Source organism: Ovis canadensis, chromosome 18 (genome assembly GCF_042477335.2).
Source record: "Ovis canadensis isolate MfBH-ARS-UI-01 breed Bighorn chromosome 18, ARS-UI_OviCan_v2, whole genome shotgun sequence".
Classification (NCBI taxonomy): Eukaryota; Metazoa; Chordata; class Mammalia; order Artiodactyla; family Bovidae; genus Ovis; species Ovis canadensis.
Genome location: NC_091262.1, coordinates 50,270,001 through 50,291,358, shown reverse-complemented (window position 1 = coordinate 50,291,358; position 21,358 = coordinate 50,270,001). Strand labels below are relative to the sequence as shown.

General features: G+C 33.1%; 1 protein-coding gene across 3 annotated transcripts in view; it reads left to right on the top strand.

Annotated features, from left to right (window-relative positions):
• Window positions 1–21,358, top strand: part of NOVA1 (NOVA alternative splicing regulator 1) — a 174,561-nt gene that overhangs the window by 148,088 nt on the left and 5,115 nt on the right. For all 3 annotated transcript variants that reach the window (XM_069560231.1, XM_069560229.1, XM_069560232.1), the window contains one exon: window positions 20,647–21,358. This exon is cut by the window's right edge and continues 5,115 nt beyond it. In XM_069560231.1, the coding sequence (XP_069416332.1) occupies window positions 20,647–21,358 (712 nt within the window). The remainder of the gene's footprint in view (window positions 1–20,646) is intronic.

Genomic DNA, 21,358 nt, shown 5'->3' with positions numbered 1-21,358 from the left:
AGCTTCATTTAGGTGAGAAATGTTATCTTCTTTAATATTTCCACGTTTTTACTAATATAAAGCCTTATGGAATTATTTAAATATTAAATGAGCTTATCTTTTTAATATATTTTTCATGCATTTGACTAATAAATTACTAACTTTGAGCTATATTTGCTAAATACATTAAATGTGGCTTTTGCATATGGTCTAAGATATGGCTATCAGAATTATTTTGCTGATTTATTGATTCTAATACTTTTGCAACCTCAGGAAAAAAAATTTTTTTTTTAGGAAAAATTTTTAAATAACTAGAAGGAAAACTAACATTTAGAATGTTATTCTGTGGTAGGAACTTGATTTTTATTTTATTCAGTAGCATTCCCTTCAAACAAAAATCCTTAATAATGCTCACATTTTAGCCCCGGTAAATTGGTTTAAAAAGTACACATCTCTAGTGATGAAACCCATCTTTTTTCTTTAAGGGTAATGGTGCTACATGAAGTGAGAAGCAAGCTTGTATTATTGATGCATGAAGTTGGAAAAGTGTATATACATTTTCACTCAGACTTTTTCTCTTATGAGTTTTAATTATATGAATTAGAAAACTATTGTGAAAACAACTGACTTTATATTTTTAGTGTTCCTCTTCTGCTTCATTCTCTTCCAAATAAAGACAAGACAAATGAGTACAACACTCATTAAAAACAAATGATTTTTCTCAACATAAAAAGTAAAAAATTCTGGATCTATAAGAAAAACCAACAAAAATTTTGTCTTTAAAGTTAGATTTGTATTTTCTTGTGGAAATATGATTTTTATAAAATGATTTATTAAAATTTCTTTTTTTTAAGTTTACTGATATAATATTTTTACCCTCTAGATATGTTAACACATCCACCTCTAGATATTCTTCTAATTTGGAAAATTAAGTCATGTGTGGTTTTATACTCTGTCCACAGTCATCAGTTATTAAAAGTATTTTATTTATACTTTGTTTTCTTCTGTTCTTGTACAAACAAGCATAATACCTCCTGGATAACTTGAGGCAAGATATAAAATAACAAAACAAAATCCTTAAATTCATTGAAGGAATTATAGTTATCTTTCATCTTTATGTTATTAATAGTTTGTAATTATTTCATTCCCTACAGTATTTCCCAGTAGAGTCTATTCATGTTGTAGTAGAGAAGATAATTTGGTTTTTGTTGTTCATTCAGTCTTTAGATAGCTCACAGTTGTTTCTTGTGGATAGTACTAATTAATTTAGATTCACTAAAATTGACTTAGATGTATAAGGGTAATAACCAAAGTAGAAAAATGGGTTCTAATGTGATCATCTTAAACTCTCCATATTTAAAATAGACTCTTAAACCTGTAATAATATGACTTTCATTTCTCATATGTTTACTTTATCCTTATCCAGAAATTTAGCAGGTATGTCTGTAGTTTTAGGTTAAAATTATTGTTTATCTCTTATAGCTAATCTGATATCCTCTGCTAAAGTCTGCTAAAAATCACTGCAGACTTTTTCCATGTGAATTTTCATAAACCAGTATAAAGCAATCTAGACAGCTATTTCATCAGTAATGGCTAAGTGATTTGTGATTGAGTTTTCTTTAGGCTAAATGGTTTGTGGTTACAAACTAACAAAAGGAACTAAGAGACTATTAATATTTAGAAAACCCCAAAATAAAAAGCACAGAAAGTATGTTGAAAATAAGTTTTACCTGTAGTTTCAGTGTTTAAAAATCTTTTCTGCTCTTTAAAAGTGACTATGGTGCTTCAGTACCTACTGAATTTTACCTTCCTACCTTCATATTTCCACAAGTCAGACTGTTTTCACAGATCTGACTACAATGTTATGAGTATGTAATAATGTCCCCTGGAAAACTGAAGGATTATCATATAAGAAGCCTTTTAGAATGGTTAAAAGTTGACTGGAGCCTAATTGCCTATGATCAAATCTTTGTTCTGCTATTTGCTGAGTAAATTGGACCTCAGCTTCCCCTTCTGTGAAATTGAGATAATAAATTCATTATATTTAGAACGGCACTAGAATGTACTGCTCACCTTATAAGTGTAAGCTATGTTTACTTATTTTTTCTGAAATTTCTTTCAAATGATAATGGAAAAAAAAGGGGTAACTAATTAGTTACCATTCTTTAAGATTGTAATACAGAATAAAACAGCTTAGTTAAACTGAGTTTTATCTTTAAAGAAAGATTCTGTGACACTAATATTGCTGCATTTTCAACACTAAAATATTTCTATAATCAACATGTATGTAAGCTTTTAAAGATAGCTTTAGATGCTCTGTAGAGTTTTTCTTCTCGAGTGAGAGTACAAAGTTACTTGTTGTCTAACTTATAAATCAAAATTCTATTATTTCCCTATTAAGAAAGAAAGTTAGGGCTAATACTTCTACAACTTACACTTTTTTGTTTGTGCATATTGCAGGCTTGACACTTTGGAACTTTAAGAAGCAAATACATGGATAGAAATAAAATTAAAGTCTTAATGTGATTAAATTCTAAAAAGGTAAAAAATAGAATCAGTTGGATTTGACCAGTTATAAGTTATCTTTCTACATTTTTCAATCACTTTGATTCAACAGAATGGTTTTATTAATCAGTCAATGGCACCAAAAATTAAATTCCAGTCTTAATTTTAAGTTCATGATTGTTAGCTCTCCTGACATTCTTCTCACATTTCAAAAAAAGTAAAAAGAAATTTTTCAGAAACATGTGCTTTATAGATATTTATGTAATAATAAATTTGAAATTATATATCAAAATATACAAATCAAATGAAAGTAGGTAACTCATATATAGAACCCTTGCTGTAGTTACAGAAAAAAACAAACAGAAGTCACTGGTCCCACCTCAGTTTCATGACCACAGATCTCAAATGACCCCCTAATTGTGTCAGGTAATCATAAGCCCAGTCACTTTTTTTACTCTCTGAATGTCTGTTTCATAAATTCTTGTCTCATTTCAACACCTGTATTAGTTTTTTGTGTGTAACAGACTGCCACAAATTTATTGGCTTAAACTGCACACATCACCTCAGTTTTCAATGGGTCAGAAGTCAAAGGCACTGTTAGCTGAGTCTTCTGCTCAGAGTCAAAGCCAGCAATCAAAAGTATCAGCTGGGGTTTATTTTCATCTGGAGACCTAACTGAAACATTCAGTTTTTTGTAGCTGTATGACTGGGGACCCCAACTTCTTGTTGACTGTTGACAAGAGGAAGATCTCAGAGTTTAGAGGCTACCCAGGTTTCCTGCTGCATGACCCACTCTATGGGCGTTTCACAGTGTGGTTTTTGCTTCTTGCAGACAGCAGGAAAATCTTTCCCCATTATATGTCAGCACGATGAAGTCTTATTGAACCTAAACATAAGAATTGCTTTCTCTTTTACCATACAGTGAAATTTAATCAGAGTAGCGACATTTCATCACTTTGCCATATCCTGTGGGTTAGAATCAGGGCACAATTTCTCCACACACTTAAATGGAGGAACTGTACAAGGCAGAACACCAAGGGTGTAGAGATCGTGAAGCCGTATAAGAACTGTCTGTGCCATGCCAAGGTCTTTTGCTCTGTCCTCACTCCAGGCTCATAACTTTAGTTACTTGACTGAGAAAAATGGAAGCAATAAAAACTTTTCACAAAATCACAGCTTCACCTATACCCACATATTCTACCTCTCAACTGTTACCGTAGATAAACTTTCCCTGCTTCTGTTTAAAACAAGTAATTTCAGTTGCACGTTAAAGGCTCGTTATTTTTTCTTTACTCAAGGTCAACTCTTCACTAATTCTGCCATCTCTCTCATCTGTTGAGTTTTTTACCTCTATAACATTCCCATCAGCATACATATATCTGTTTTCTCCTCTCATCTTAAAAGACAAAACAAAACTTCTTTTAATCTCACTTCTCTTACCAGCTAATGGTCTATTTCTTATACTACTTTGTAGCAAAACTCACAAAAGTGTTTACTCTCTGTTTTCCAATTTTTGGTCTTCCCATTTTTTTCTTAAATCCATTCCTGTCAGATTTTTTCCTCCACAATTCTGCTGAAACTGTTTGTATAGGATATCAGAGATGACCCCACCGTTAATTCCAGTAGTCTGTTGTCAGTCTGCATGGAACTTGGTCTATCAACAGTATTTGTTATAATTTGTCACTTTTGCTTCCTTGGTGTACTTTCATTATTTGATGTACTTTCATTACTTGACTTCCAGGATATTATTGCACAGCCTTTTTTTTCCTCCTGTGTCATGCCATGTGCTTCATCTCAAAATCCTTTGCTAGTTCCTCCCATCATCCTTCTTAATGTTGGAGTAAGTGGGTCTTAATATTTGAAACTCTTTCTGGATGTATACTTTTCTTCTTCCTCATATACCACCTTGGCTTTTATATTCTGACATATGTAAAATTTATGTTTTCATTGAGAAGTAGGTTTATTATGAACTAATGAAGCTTAAGGGGCACCCCAGTGGCTTAGTGGTAAAGAATCCGCCTGCGATACAGAAGACACAAGAGACCCGGGTTCGACCCCTGGGTTCGGAATATCCCCTGGAGGAGGGCATGGAAACCCACTCCAGTGTCCTTGCCTGGAGAATTCCATGGACAGAGGGGCCTGGCAGGGTACAGTCCATAGCGTGACAAAGAGTTGGACTTGACTGAAGCAACTGAGCACGCATATAGTGAAGCTTAACCCTTAAGATTCTTCACCTGCACAAGCTTATTACAAGGCCCTCTACCTAATTTTATGTTTATAATTTTGAATGTAGTGGACAAAGATGTCCTCTAAAATTGTGAAAGATTCAGATCCCACATAACATGGGTTCACATTTGTCTAATACACATATCAGAGTGAAACTACAGACTATATCCAAGTTGCCACTCAGCATTGGACATCTTTAATTCGGAAGTCCACAAACTACCCAAAACCTGCTCTATCTATAGCCCTTACAGTCTCTATTGAAGCAATTCCATGCACCGTTTTCTCAGATCTCAAATCTTGGATTCATTCTCATCTCTTTTCTTTCATACCCCATATCCAGTTCCTATAAGAAATAATGTTGACTCTATCACTAAAATATATACAGAATGTTGACCTCTTCTCATTACATCTACTGCTACCCTAGTCCAAGCCTGAATTATTACAGTAGTGTCTATATAGATTTCCCAGACTTTCTACCTTTGCACCCAAAAATCTGTTCTCCACTGAGCAAATGATTTCTTATAAAATTTCTCTGCTTACGCCTGTGATAGTTTTCCATTGAACTTAGCAAAAGCCAGTATCCTCCAAATGACATCTAATTAATTTATATGATCCTTGCCAGATTACCACTTTCACTTCATTTCATATCAGTTGCCTCCTTACTCTGCCCTAGTCAAACCCACCTGCTTGGGTTGCCTTGCAGACATTAGGCAAGTTCTTGCCTCTCTCTACACAAAATTCTCCAATCTCAAAGAGATCTACTTGGCTAATATCTTCATAGTCATCAAGTCTTTGTTCAAATTTCGCTTCTCAATACCCTTTTGAGATGGATGTATCAAGCCACCCAATTTGATATTGCAACCTGGCCTCCCCATTCTCCCAGTACTTCTGATTCCCTTTATCTTGCTGTTTTTATTTTTGCTTTTTTTGCTTCACAGAACACTGCATGCTTTGCTTGCTGTTGTTCAGTCGCTAAGTTTGCAACCCCATAGATTGCAGCATGCCAGTTCTCCCTGTCCCTCACTATCTCCTGGAGTTTACCCAAGTTCATGTCCGTTGAGCTGGTAATGCTATCCAACCATCTCATCCTCTGCCACCCTCTTTTTTCCCAGCATCAGGGTCTTTTCCAATCAGGTAGCTGTTTGCTTATCATCATATTAAAAAAATTATATATTATCAGCCTCACTGTCCTAGAAAATCAAGTTACATGAGAACAGTAGTCTTTGTTCTATTCTCTGATGTATCAGAACCATTTGTTGCTTAGTCCCTAAGTCATGTCCAACTCTTTTGTGACCCCACAGACTATAGCCCACCAAGCTCCTCTGTCCATGGGATTCTCCAGGCAAGAATACTGGAGTAGGTTGCCATTTCCTCCTCCAGAGGATCTTCTTCATCAGGGATTGAACTCAGGTCTTCTGCACTGGCAGGAGGGTTCTTTTCCACTGAGCCACTAGCCTGGAACATTAATAGATTCTCAATAAGTATTTGTTGAGTGGCTAGTATTAGTTGGAAGAATAGGCTTACAGTCTGCATGGTTTTTAAAACTCATTTTTTATTTTTTGAAAATCCTTTCTTCAAATGAAATCTTGCACAGAAGTTCTCTAAAAATGTAAGCCAACAGAAAAAGGAATACTATTGATTGTATAAAGACATTAAGTTAAAGGGACATAGCCTTCTTTGTTAGATAACTTTTTCACTTCACCAGTACTCAGAGCAGTTTGAAAATATTTTTTTTGTTTGTTTTGCAGAGGAAACCAGTCAAGCTCTTACCTCAAATACGTCATAATTCTCCAACAAAATGTAAAAATTAAGCTTTATTTCCTTCAGTGTTGTATGTGATGTCACGATAGTATTCTTTAGAAATATGTTTAATAAAATCCTAGAAAAATAGTCAAATTCAAATATTCTTTTTAAATGAACCTACTGACTTTATTATACACATTAGATTTTATGTACTCATAGCTATTAGGATGAGCCTTATAAAATTGCTGATATTTGAGTGTACTTCCTTATAGCTCAACATAGAGTATCATATTCATATCAAAATCTCTAAGAATTCTTAGAAATAAATTGAACCAAAACACTGAATCCATATTAGGATAACATGGAGTTTTCATATAAAAACTTAAAACATTCCCTTAATAAATAGATAGACTTACAGTAACCTTGGAGGGGGAAATTTAATATCATAGAAACCTTAATTCTTTTAAATTAAAATGTAAATCTGTTGCAATTTCCCTTTTATTCCCTTTTTGTCTGGTTTTATGGGAAAGTGAAGCAAGACAAAATGATTTTAATATTCATATGAAAAATGCCTGAGACTTACCATGAGACAATTAATCGAATAGTTACCAAAATAATGTGTATGAGATTAAGTACTTCACTAAGTATTAAAATGAACTATAAAACTCTAATGTTAAAACACAGTTGGCATTAACATAAGCAAATATAATTGGTCAATGAAATGTAACAGAAATGTCAGAAATAGACCTAAGTTATATATGGGAACTTACTATATTCTGTCATTCATTAAGAAAGGTAGTAAAATTTAGAAATTAAGAGAATCATACTCTAAAGCCATAGTTCCTAGCTTCAAATTAAATCTTTGCTGCTTCCTAATATTCTAACTTGAGAAAACATCCTTAACTTCACCATGTGCTGTGTGTTTGTAAAATGAATAACAGTGCCTGCTTCACAGGGTTGTCATGATTCTTGAGTGAATCAGTGCATGAGAAGCATTTAGAACTCTGCTTGGTCCAGAGTAACATTTAAGTGTCATTTTATTTATTTTAGAAAAGGATGTTTTATTTGATAAATGGTACTGGCATACTTGACTATCCACCTGAAAGAAAATAAATTTGACCTCTACCTTGTCCAGTATATAGAAATAGATCTTAATGTATTCAAGAGTGAAACTGTAAGACTATTTGATGAAATTATGGTGTGTGAAATAAAGTTGAGGATAACTTTCTAGAGCAAGAAGGAAATATGAGACATAAAGGGATAGGTCAAAACATTCAAATTTACAAATATTTTATATTTTTATATAGTGAAATACACCACTAACAAGCAAAAGGTGACAGCATCCTTGAAAAAATATGTTTACCATATATGACAATGAATTAATTACTATAAAGAGAGCCCCTAGATTGATAGTATAAAATAAAAATCCAGGAGAAAAAATAGATCAAGATTACAAAAAGGAAGTTTATAGAAGAGGAATGGAAATGCCCAATAAACAAATGAAAGCATATTTAACTTTATCAAGTATCAGGAAAATTTCAATCAACATTAACAAGATTATATTTTTTCACCAGACAGACAAAATTTTATATGCATATGTATAATACACATAAATCAAGAACACAAAAATTAACCTCTGTGTGGGCCTATGTATGTGTGTTTATAAATTAAAAGTGTGGTCAAGGATATAGGAAATAATCATTCTCTTACAGTGTTGATGTAAGAAATGCTATATCATTACAGCTTTTGAGCATCTACCCAGTAAAGTTTACTGCACCAGTACATGGAAATATAGAGACAAAGATGTATATTGTAGCAAAAGTTGGAAAACCATCTGATCTTTAGCAGGAAAGTGGCTAAGTAAATATGGTATTATAGAATATTATGTGATAAAGCTACTAAAAAAATGAATTAGAGCCACATAAATTGGCCTAGGATAGTGTTCATAATATTAACTGAAGAAAATTAAGCTGCTAAGAAACATATGGCCTTCTTTTTAATAGTCAAAAAATATCTTGTTTGTGTATCTTCCAGATGATGGCAAGGAATATGAACATTATTAAGTTTTTGTATTTCTGCTTTGGTTTCAAAATGCTAACTAAGGGAAATTAAAACAAGATGGAAAAATATAATGGCTTCAGTTACAATGTTATGTAATGCTTTAAGGAATCTAAAGTGGGAACTTTCCAAAAATTGAGAAAGATGGGACCATCTTTGATGTTAGATATAGTTGGACTACTTGGCCCTTTCGTTTCCTAGTTGTCAGATGCTTTCTGAGGAGTTTCAAGAAGGGTCACAAGAGAGGCTTCAGGACTAGAAGAGACACACTTAAGTGGCAAAGGAAATGGCAGTTGTTTCGTAGTTAAAAGTTATGCCAAATTAAATGATTATGTAATATTTGTAATATTTTTCTTTATTCTTTGCTAATATAGCAAAAGGTCTCAATTCTAGTCTCATCAAAATTACCAATAGAGATTCTTATTTAATAAATCTAGGATGAGGTTATGCATCTATATTTGAACAGTTAGAAAAACATTTCCTGAAGTCTCTATTTGGGTAACACCATTTACCTTATGAAAATGCACAGTAGTTTATTAAAAATGATAATTATAAAATTGTGTATTACATAGCACTTGCCCTTTACAAAGATTTTTTTATGAAATACTTCAAATATTATTTGATAAACATTAAAGAAACACATACTTGTATAGAAATTGAGGGGTGTTAGTTTTATCACTGAGAACAGTAGAGGTTTACTAATAATTACAATTTAAATCTGTGAAGAAATATCATACAAAGGATAATTGTCTTTTCAGATCATCGTAGTTTTTTGACTATTGCCAAATTCAGTTAGAGGTTTTCTAACCTTGGAGATCTTTATATATGCAGATTATGTTACTATTTTCAAAGATTATTTAGTAATATTTTTGCCAAAAATTTTGGTAAAAGGCTAAATGAGCCCTTCCTAATCATACCCACTCCACTGCAGATGCTGAGCTTTGTTAGTGTGCTATGCTGTAGATGATGTGTCCTTCACAGCCAGTGGTGGGCATCAGGGGATCTTTCTGAGGGCAAGTTAAGAGTTTCTGCTGAAAGCAGCACACCATTGATATTTTCAGGTTAGAATTATAACATATCTCTTAGTGAATACCAGGTTATGTGACCTTCCAAAGTCCCTTCTAAAGGTTTTATCTCATATGAAGATGTACGTGTATTTATGGAAAGCCTAGGGCTTTTGAAATTTTCAGATTGAAGAAAATGGTACACTCCAGGGGAAAAAGAGTTAATAAAATGTGAAATGTACCTTATTTTACATCCTATATGTGGTTTGGGCACTGATAAAAATACAGAGTGCCTTGTCTAGTATTAGCTGCTAAGTAGGCAGATAGGCAATATTCTTTGTTTTTCTGTACTACTACCTAGTAGGTAAAGGTGGTTTGTTGGTTTCGTCAGCATTCTCCTTAAAGTCATAGCTCTGGCAGTTCTTGCAGATGCTGTGTTCTCAAGACAGAACATTACATGTGCCTTTATATAACCAAAGCACTTAATGCTTCATTACTCCAGAATGTGCACTAGTCTTCAACAGACTTTTTTGTTTTTCAATTAAGGCCATATAAAATAGAAAATATACAAAATAGGAAAATTGGGTAGTTATCAACATTTTCAACATTTTCGTTTTCTTTCAAAAATGATTAGAAGTAGGAATATTTTTGCATATTCTCTTAAATAAGAGGAGTTTTGCCAGAGTTTGATCTTCTGTTCACTGTGGATAAAAAATTTGTTTCTCGTTTTTATTTCTAATTTTTTAATCTTTGATTTGGGAATATTCCAGTTGATCTTTTTCATCTTCTGAACCTAATACCTCATAATTTATTTTATTGGTCTTTGGTTTAGCTATTTTTTTTCCTTCCGTTAAGTGATAACAGTCCTTCAGTTACATTTTAAAAGTATTTTTGAAAATGCAAATGGTTTGCTTCGTTAACTAACTTTAAATGGCTTTTAGTCAAATAAGAGTTCTAAAAATATTTTTATTGGTGTTTCATTAACATATTAGAAGGGAATTACTTCAGTCCATCCACAGGAGAAGAATTTAGTTCTGTGACTAGTAGTATGTTTATTTAAATTGCAGACATTCTCTGTAGCTTTTCATTTATTAGTCAGTATATGTTTTCATCTTCCAAGTATTAATATAATGAGAATAATTCAGGACATTTTCATTTCTCAATGACAGTCATTTGTGATAGCAAGTTATCAGTGTCCCTTTACTAATAAGATACTGAAATGTAGACACCTATTATTTTTTAAAAAGCAAATATTGCCTTCAGAAAAACTCTTGGTGAAATTAAAATATAAGAAATGTTGAATTAGCTTGATTAGTAATAATAAAATACCTACAAGTAACTGTAATTTGATTTCAATAATATTTTAAATCATGTTAAAAATATGGCACATCAATCTATCGTTAATTAATAATGCTGAATTTTAATGGTGAAAATGGCGTAATAATCCAAATTGTGAAAGTTTTCTTAGTAATTAACTACTGGAGTTACCTAAGTTTAAATAGAGATCAGTTTTTAAACATAGTTCAGCATTTACTTCCAATAATATCTTATCAGATTAGTTTGCTTACATTATAGGGTATTGAGTCAACCCATACTCAGAATTTTATATGGCTTTATATTCCTAGATTAACTTTAGTGGTTTTCCTAAACAGGCATTTAGCATAATTACATTCTTATTTAAAACTATGATTTTACATTTTCTTGTTTTAAAATTTTACACGTATTTTCTGGGACTTCCTAGCGATCAAGTACTTAATGATTCCATGCTTCCAATGAAGAAGACACAGGTTCAATCCCTGGTTGGGGAACAAAGATCCCACACGCCAGGTGGCATGGTCAAAAATTTAAAAAAAAAAAAATTTAGGTATTTTCTAAATCTTTTTTTCTGCCAACTCATTTTATAATACACATTTAAATGTTTATTACTATTTATTATGCCACATGTCTGTCTGGAAGCTTCATGAAAGTGAGATCTTATGCTTTCTGTGTAACTCTGTATCTCCAGGAACAGTACCTAGAACTCAGTAAATAATTATTCAGTGAATATAGGAAATATACTAAATTTTAAATGAATTGTTCGTTCTGCTTTTGCAGGACTTGTTTATTCAGCAGGCTAATTTGGGGATAATTTTTGGATTTCCTTTTGTTATAGTGCTTTTAAAAACTTTTTAAATAAGACAAGTTTTTATATGGTAAGAAAAAAAGCTCATCTGAAACCCAGCCTCTATTATTTTATTCCGTTTTATCTGTGTATAATTTTACACTATTTAACTAAAATTCTACATATACATTTATATGTTTTTTTAATTGTACATAGAAATTTTCCACATTATTTTATAGTTTCATATAGTGTCTTATACTGTTCTGTGTATATGACATTTTCCATGTTTGGGATTATTTCCCAGAGAGATCACAGAAGGAGAGAAACTAAGTTAAAGGTTATGCTCATTTTATAATGTAATGTGTTACATAAGGTGATTTCCAAAATTTACTGCCACAGAAAAGGGGTTAAAAGAAAGAGATTAAGATAGTTAAGCCTGTCCCTTATCTTCATTTAGTTTGCCTTATTGTGTGATTAATTTTGCTGTTTTGCAGAATATCTTTGATTATTTTAGATGTTAAATATTTCTTGTCCTTGCATAGTCCTTTGCTGCTCACTGTTTAATGAATTATCTGTTCACTTTTACCTTCCACTAGATTACCTTGTCCATTCCTCTGGCTTTAAATACTATTGCTGTGTTAACTCTCAAACCCACAACCAGTCACCTACTTGGCATGTTCTTATGGGTGGCACATTTCAAACTTCATAGATCCAAAACAAAATTTTTGATTCTGTCTTTATCTTTCACACCTTTCCATCATCTGCTTCAGTAAACACAGCCCCTACTTTCATGTTCATAGCTGTTTTTCATTTTTTTAGTTGATTGTTACAACTTCTAAAATATTAAGTTGAAAATATTTGTTTTCATATTAAAAGCCCAAATATATTTTTCACTAATCAGAATTAAGAACTCTGAACTTATTATATATACCCTGAAATAGCTGAGCTAAAAAGAGAAGGTTTGAAAATAATAGTTTCAAAGAGCTTTTTAATAATTTGACACGTGGATGGTGATAGCAAATGAGATTTCCAGAAATTTAACCGCAATTTAGTAAAATCTGGTTTGGTAAGCAGCAAGACAAACCCCAACTTATTTTCATTTGTAAATAATAAGCTGCTCTATAATAGTTTATCATTCACAACCCTCATGTTTTCTTCATCATTACTTGACCTCTAGCAGTAGTCTTTTTTGATATATCTAGAGTGCTTATCTCCTCAACATAACATAGTTCAAAGGGCTACTTTTTACTTTTTTCTTAACCCATAAAGAATATATTTATCCTGTTTTTCTTATTCCTAATCATATCCCTCTCTGAAACATATGTATTTTTAAAACATGCAGCAGTCACCAAAAAGGGGGGGGGGGAGACTTGGAATAATTCTTCAGTTGGAAAAAGCAAAAAAAAATAAAAAACTATTAAATTTTAAAAAATTGTTCAGTTACACTTTATTTGCCTTAAGAAATTTTGTGGTGATTATCATTCATTTTCTGTCTTATCTCAAAGAGACACAAAATAGAGGTATGCTGTCTGTCATCCTCTACCACATCTTACAGCCAGAGGGGAAAGTAAAGTATAGCCCTTTGGAAGAAGATATAAAATGAAAGTACAGTTTCCACAAAGCTTTTAAAAGTCAGTTATTTTAAGGTAAAAATGCAGTTGCTTGAGGTAAGGCAAGATGTGGGAGGTAATCACCCCAGTTATGAATTGTGATTATGAGTCAGTAGAAATAGACACTGTCATTGAGTCATCTTATTAATTGATCCAGTTTATCACTTAGTCAAGTAAACACTGAAATGTTTGTATTCTCGACTTTTAGAACCAACCTGACAACATTTTTTTTATGGCTGAAGAAGCCTAGCCACAAGCTTAATGAATAAGAAGTTACAAAATAACATAGGAAAAAATAATAAATAAATGAAAAATTAAGAAAAAGGCATAGAGTGCATATTTAATTGTAATTTTATTGGATTTTTAAATAGCAAATATGTTACTTATTTCAATAATTTTATAAGATTAAAACATCTGTACATTTATCTTTTGTAGATTTCAGTATGGTTGTAACATAATTTGAATTTTAGATTTTAGAGATGATAAAGTTGTTTTTTTTTGTAAGAACCCAGTATCATACTTTACACACACACACACGTACTCACTCACTCACTCACTCACTTTCTCTCTGCTACATGGCCATCTTTCAAATAGTTTATTTAGTTCTTATATGTATATCTATTTATTTTCATTGCATTTGAGCTGCTGTTGGAAAACCTAAGATTTCACAAAGTTAAAATAGGTGAGTTTAAGGGGAAGAACAGTGTGGGGAATACAGGTAACATTTTAGTCATTTGGAACAAATGAATATACGAAGGCAAAGACCTAGAAAAACACCTAATATAGAGTATATTCGAGAACTAGCAGGTAAAGTTTGGCTTCAGCATAGGATACTAGTCATAGAGAATTAAACTGGAAAGACAACTTGGGGACAAGGTATGGAGAATTTGGAAAGTCTGCATGAGGAGTCTGGATAATTTAGTGAGTAGCTGGAGTGAAATCACTGAAGGCTATTGAGTAGTTTTTTAATAAAGCTAAAATAAAAACACCTCCAGTCTTTGACTTTTATCAATGAAAAAACTGAAGTGATTTGACAAAGGTCACACAGCAGAGCCAGGGTGAGGGTCCATATGTCCTAACTACCAATTCTAGATTCTTCTTATTACACCACACGTTACTTTAGATAGGCTAAACAGTAGGACTGGCAAGAACCATACAGGGGAAAAAAATCTCCAGTGCATAACAGGATGTAGAGATCTAGGGAGTAAGAGAAGGCACAGATGGCTTCCAGGTTTAAAACCTGGTGTTGGCAGTAGGTGGGGGGTAAGGCTATATGAGAAAAGACAGCATGGTATTTTACGATAGATACTGAGACGTGCTTATGAAAAATGGTGCTGCCTTGAATTTGGTTATCAAAAGTAAGTAGATTAAACAGACTAGTAGAGAGTTGGAAGAGCTGCTTTTTTATTCTTTTTGGAAGAAAAAGACATTCTTTTTCTATGTCATACATTTTTTGTCAAAGCAGTACTTTTTAGAAAGGCAGTTATTTATATAAAAATCTATAATCAAAAGAAAAATACACTTTTTGCAAGTTACTATGCTTGGCAGTTCAATGTGGATCTGCCCAAATGATACATGCATCTTCAGTGGTCAGTAATAAGTGATGTCTCAGTAGTCCAAGGGGTAATACCCTAGGCAAATGAAGGAGATTTTATCAATTACAAGTTATTGAAATCTAATTCAAAGTGACGTAACAAAAAAAGGTAGGCTGCAGTCCATGGGGTCACTAAGAGTTGGACACGACTGAGCGACTTCACTTTCACTTTTCACTTTAATGCACTGGAGAAGAAAATGGCAACCCACTCCAGTGTTCTTGCCTGGAGAATCCCAGGGATGGGGGAGCCCAGTGGGCTGCCGTCTATGGGGTCGCACAGAGTTGGACACAACTGAAGTGACTTAGCAGCAGCAGATTCAGATGCCAGAATGCTATCAGAAACCTCTCTCTCTCTCTTTCCATTCCCCAAGTCTCTTTTTATCTAAGTTATATTTATGTTCAGTCACCTTCTTCCTCCTTCCATATATTGACAAGATATCACTAGTAATATCGAGCTTGTGTTCTATTAGATCACACGGTTACTTCCATCCCAACAATTTCACAGATTCTTAAGGCTCTTATTGGACCATCCTGTGTCACATGCTCAATCCCAAATCAGTACCTGCTAAGAGGTGTGGGAAGTGAGATATGCAGGCTTAGGTCATGTTTCCACTTTTAAAGGCATTGGAAGGTTGTCAGCCTTACCTAAGGTACCTGTACTCAGAATGAGAGAATATTTCCTGAAGACAAAGTGGAGTCTCTTGTCATAAGAGATGTCACCTAACTGAATGAATGAGGTCATAGATAACCATCACTGATAGGAATTGCTTTAAAAGTAAAGCAGTACATATGTAGTGTAAAACATGGAAGCCCTAAAAAAATAGCTCATACTATTAATTGGGCTGTCTTAAACTATGCTTGAACTTCTTTTGCATTTTTAAGGTATGGCTTTATGAAATAATACAGTAATTTTCCTGACGTAAGAAATATGATGCCTACAGACACTCTCATTCTTTTTTAAGACTATAATGAGTTGGAGTTATTATTTGGCAAAGGAGTAAATGTGTTTTTCTTAATGTTTATTTTTGATTAGAAAAATGTCAATTTTAAGCCTACCTCTTTGGTATTTGTAACTTTTTCATAGCATTCCCATTGAGGTTCTTCTTTTGTGGTTGCAAATAAAGAAACAGTTGCTTTATTCCTTGTTTTTCTGAAAACAAGGAATTGGTATAATTATATTGTTAATCTTTTCTCATGTTTCTTTGATATAACAATTGTAATCTAGGAATAAGGAAAACTTAAATACAATTTTTTTTCTTTTAAAATAATACCATTATTTAAGCAGATCATCACTACTAAGATGGGTTTAGGTTTGAACAGGAACTCTCTCTGACACGGAGATAACAGCAACCAGGGAGAGTATCTGTAGTAAAGAATACAGTACTAATAGTACTAAAATGAAATATGATCATCTCTCAAATACTTTCTTACCCCGTTTTCTTCCAGTTATGCTGTCTCCTTTGTACCCTTTATATATTTTTGTACCCACACTTTAGGACTTGACTGCACTGATACATCTACACATCTATTTTCTGTAACTGATTTGAGAGTTCTGTAAAGGCAGGAACAGTATCATATATATCCTTTATCTCTAGCTCCCAACAAAGGGCCTGGGTCACTTAATAAGCTTTCTACAAAAGATTGGGTGGAGGGTAGCAACTATAGGTCATATTTCTGAAGGGAAAATTGATTTGCAAATGTCAGGAATATATCTGATATGGCTGATACTCATTACACCAAATAATTGTATGCTAAGATACAACTTTTTTTTTTCTTTCAATTCTTTAGAAATAAGAATGTATATGTCAGTGCGCTAACAGAATGCATCAATGAAAATGAAGTCATAGATACAATTAAAACCAGCTATTTGTCCTCTCATTTGGGATGCAAACACTGTCAATACACAGATTTTCCTTTAGGTAAATGCTGTATTTCCATGTCCAAGAAGTAAGCAAGTAGGATGTCTCACATAATTCTCAACACTACTTTTCTCATCCCCTACTCATTTTTCAGTTGCTCACCATCTTCAAGCTTCCACACTTGTGGCTCACTTCTTTATGGCTGTAATCTGGCACATAAAATGGAAACAGAACACTGTTCTCTCTGAGATACTATATTAATGCAAATGAATTATTTTTTCTTTTTGTCTCAATTTCTCCCTTTCAGAGAGCCTCTTTCCTGCCTCTCAATTTTGGATTAATGCTAAATGGGCAAATAAATATAAATGTATTTTTTTAATTTTTCAGAAAAAAAATAGAGTAAGAGGTTTTTCATGTCATTATGTCAAAAATAAAAGTTGGGTCATATTCATTGGCTAGGGTACTAAGTTATTTACATTTATTAAATTTGGAGTTTAATATAAACTTACATTTACATTTTCTTTTTATTTATTTATTTTAAATAAAATTTTTTATTTCTGAAATCATTCATTGTAAGCAAAATTATAGCTATCTAAAGTTAATAAATGATACATTCAGTTCAGTTCAGTTCATTTCAGTCGCTCAGTCGTGTCCGACTCTCTGCGACCCCATGAATTGCAGCACCCAGGCCTCCCTGTCCATCACCAGCTCCCGGAGTTCACTCAGACTCACGTTCATCGAGTCAGTTTTGCCATCCAGCCATCTCATCCTCTGTCGTCCCCTTCTCCTCCTGCCCCCAATCCCTCCCAGCATCAGAGTCTTTTCCAGTGAGTCAACTCTTCGCATGAGGTGGCCAAAGTACTGGAGTTTCAGCTTTAGCATCATTCCTTCCAAAGAAATCCCAGGGTTGATCTCCTTCAGAATGGACTGGTTGGACCTCCTTGCAGTCCAAGGGACTCTCAAGAGTCTTCTCCAACACCACAGTTCAAAAGCATCAATTCTTCCGCGCTCAGCTTTCTTCACAGTCCAACTCTCGCATCCATACATGACCACAAGAAAAACCATAGCCTTGACTAGACAGACCTTTGTTGGCAAAGTAATGTCTCTGCTTTTGAATATGCTATCTAGGTTGGTCATCACTTTCCTTCCAAGGAGTAAGCGTCATTTAATTTCATGGCTGCAGTCACCATCTGCAGTGATTTTGGAGCCCGAGAAAACAGTCTGACACTGTTTCCACTGTTTCCCCATCTATTTCCCATGAAGTGATAGGACCAGATGCCATGATCTTCATTTTGTATAAATATTAATATTCAATCACTACTGTCTTCTGTTCATACACACCTTTAGTTACATGTGGACGAATACCAGTTATATCAGTTATACCAGCAAAATTTGGAAGCTGCATCAGTATTTGATAAAATAACAAATATGGCTGACAGTATTTAAGATTATATCAAACATTAATAATTTAAACTAAAATCCAGAAAGTGTACTTACTACATAAAGACATCTTTAGAATAAGGATAAATGATGTGGTATAATTCTTCAATTTACAAAGATATATTTTTTTGAAGATGTTTATTTTTATCAAAAGTTCACATACTAATTCTGAAAAATACATTCTTTTAGTATTTTTGAGTATTTAAAAGGAAAAAAATGATTAAAGGGAAAAATTTAAAAAGGAAGGATGAGGTAATATGCTTGTATAAGTAACGTAAGTATTGTGTACACATTTGCAAGTTCTTCTAGAAAGACAGAACTAATTAGTTCTGAGTTAAATTAGTCCTAGAGTTAAAAAAAAAGTTACAGCTGCAGTAACTGGTGTGCAGTGTGGTAGAAATTAACAAAATCTTCACACAACTTATAGAAGCTTATTTTAGAGTGGATGTTATAAAATTATATGTTTCATTACTTTTTATTAACAGTCTGTTAGATAGCTTCCATTAACCTTTCATGTGCTATTAGTCTCTTCCTGGGTTATAATCATGCAGGCAGTCACTACACTGAGCAAAATAATAGTGATATTAAATTTTAAAATAGCACTTTTGAAAGTCTTAGTTGATTAATATGTTTTTCTTCATAAAAGATTAGATTAAAACACCTCAGTTTGTCAGTATATGTGTTTTCAGCAATATTTTATTGCAAAACTTTTTCTAATTTTGAAAAGAAATCATAATTTATGAAATATAAACATATTTACCATTCAAATTTATAAATCTTTAAAAGTAAATTTTCTTAATATTTCATGTGCACAGAATAAACTATAAGGGTGATTCTAACTCATCTTAAGTGGTGTAAGATGTATTCATGGTTTAACTTTCTAATTGTATTACTTTAACATATTTCAATATTTCAGACAAATAATTTTCTGCCAGAAAGTCTGAGAACAAAAGCAAATTAACTTGTTAAGAAAAATTGTCTCTCAGTCGACTTCTTGAACATCAATGAACTTAATCAGGGGAACAAGAGAAATATATCTGACATTCCAAAGAAATGTTTCTAGAAAATTTAATTTTTTTCAGTAAAATAATACAATTATATATAGACAAATTGTAATGAAACAAAATTCTACTGTGACTTTATATATGTGGGAAGAAAAGTTGTGTGGGATATATATATATAATATGCGTAAATATATTTATGAGGTAACCCATTCTAGAATTTGAGTTTATACTTTCACTGCTTGCTATCTTCCTAAAAATGCATGACTCTGTTTTTTATTTTTTTAATTCTTACCCAAGTCTGTTTTAAAGACAGCATGGCAATACTTGCTAAAAATTAACTAATGAGATATCTCATAAAGTATCTCAACTAAATTTTTGCTGAAATTTCTGCCCATTTAAATGTCTGGGACAAGGAAAGCAGTTACTTCAGTGCTTTGTCAGTGATAGAACAGTCACAATTTTTTATCTCCTGGTGAGTCATAAAAAGTGCCATATGTATTTTTGTGCTACCAAAATATAATTTTAAATGTTAATATCTACATTTTAATTGAAAGGGTTATGGAAAATACCATCCTGATTTTATACATCTTATAATAGTATCTGATTATGATTAAATAATTTAAAACATGCCGAGTTTTGTGGCTGGATGTTTCTGTTCAAATTAGCTAAAGTGCCTATACTTCGTATGGTCACAGTGAATCATTGTGACTATTCATGTGACTGCAGTAATTTTTAATTAATCTTCGGCAGTATGGTTATAAGGTCTATTTTTTAAAATGTAGCTATTGCTGCCAAAAAGAATTATCTACCTAATCAAAATAGTCATTTTACAAATTTAGATAGATTGTAATATTACTCTCAAATAGCCCCTAACCTACCTAAAAGCTACTGAATTTTTTTATATCACTAATTGTTTTAAGTTATTGTTAAGGTTACAAGTTGGTGTCAGTCTAGTTGTAAGACTAAAATACTACCTAAATATATTGCCCTTCATCTCTGAAAATATTAGTCATGAAGTAAGGTATTGAACAACAGAAAAATTATGAGGAACATGAAATTAATGTTTTAAAGGGTCTCAAGGTAGAACTTTCCTACTTTTTATCTTTACTACCTTTGGTTTATAATCCTTGCTCTTTGTTTTTATGTTTTAAAGCAAAGATATTCTTGAAGCTGAGTAGGTGAATCATGAACAGCATTTTGATTTTGGAGCTGTATAAAAATGTTACCATTGATGACATATTATGATTTCCTCTTTTTGATAACTTCTGCAAAATTCACAGTCAAGGAAAATTTTTAATAATTTAAAACTGAAAATTGCCTTTTCCTTTGAAAATTCTAAGTTCGCAAAATAACTATTACAATATGATATTGGTCACTTTAGAAATTGTGGTATTTCTATCTTTCATAAATTATGTTTAAACTAATTTTCAGTTTACTATTTTACTTTTTGTAGGATAGCAAAGTAATATAATGTATGTGCGCAAAACAGAAGTATTATTTATACGTATTTTTTTTAATTACAGGTAAAGATTATAGTTCCCAACAGCACAGCAGGTCTGATAATAGGGAAGGGAGGTGCTACTGTGAAGGCTATAATGGAGCAGTCAGGGGCTTGGGTGCAGCTTTCCCAGAAACCTGATGGGATCAACCTGCAAGAGAGGGTTGTCACTGTGAGTGGAGAACCTGAACAAAACCGAAAAGCTGTTGAACTTATCATCCAGAAGATACAAGAGGATCCACAGAGTGGCAGCTGCCTCAATATCAGTTATGCCAATGTTACAGGTCCCGTGGCAAATTCCAACCCAACCGGATCTCCTTATGCAAACACTGCTGAAGTGTTACCAACTGCTGCAGCAGCTGCAGGGCTATTAGGACATGCTAACCTTGCTGGCGTTGCAGCCTTTCCAGCAGTTTTATCTGGCTTCACAGGCAATGACCTGGTGGCCATCACCTCTGCACTTAATACATTAGCCAGCTATGGATATAATCTCAACACATTAGGTTTAGGTCTCAGTCAAGCAGCAGCAACAGGGGCTTTGGCTGCAGCAGCTGCCAGTGCCAACCCAGCAGCAGCAGCAGCCAATTTGTTGGCCACCTATGCCAGTGAAGCCTCGGCCAGTGGCAGCACAGCTGGTGGTACGGCGGGGACATTCGCATTAGGTAGCCTGGCTGCTGCTACTGCTGCAACCAATGGATATTTTGGAGCTGCTTCTCCCCTAGCTGCCAGTGCCATTC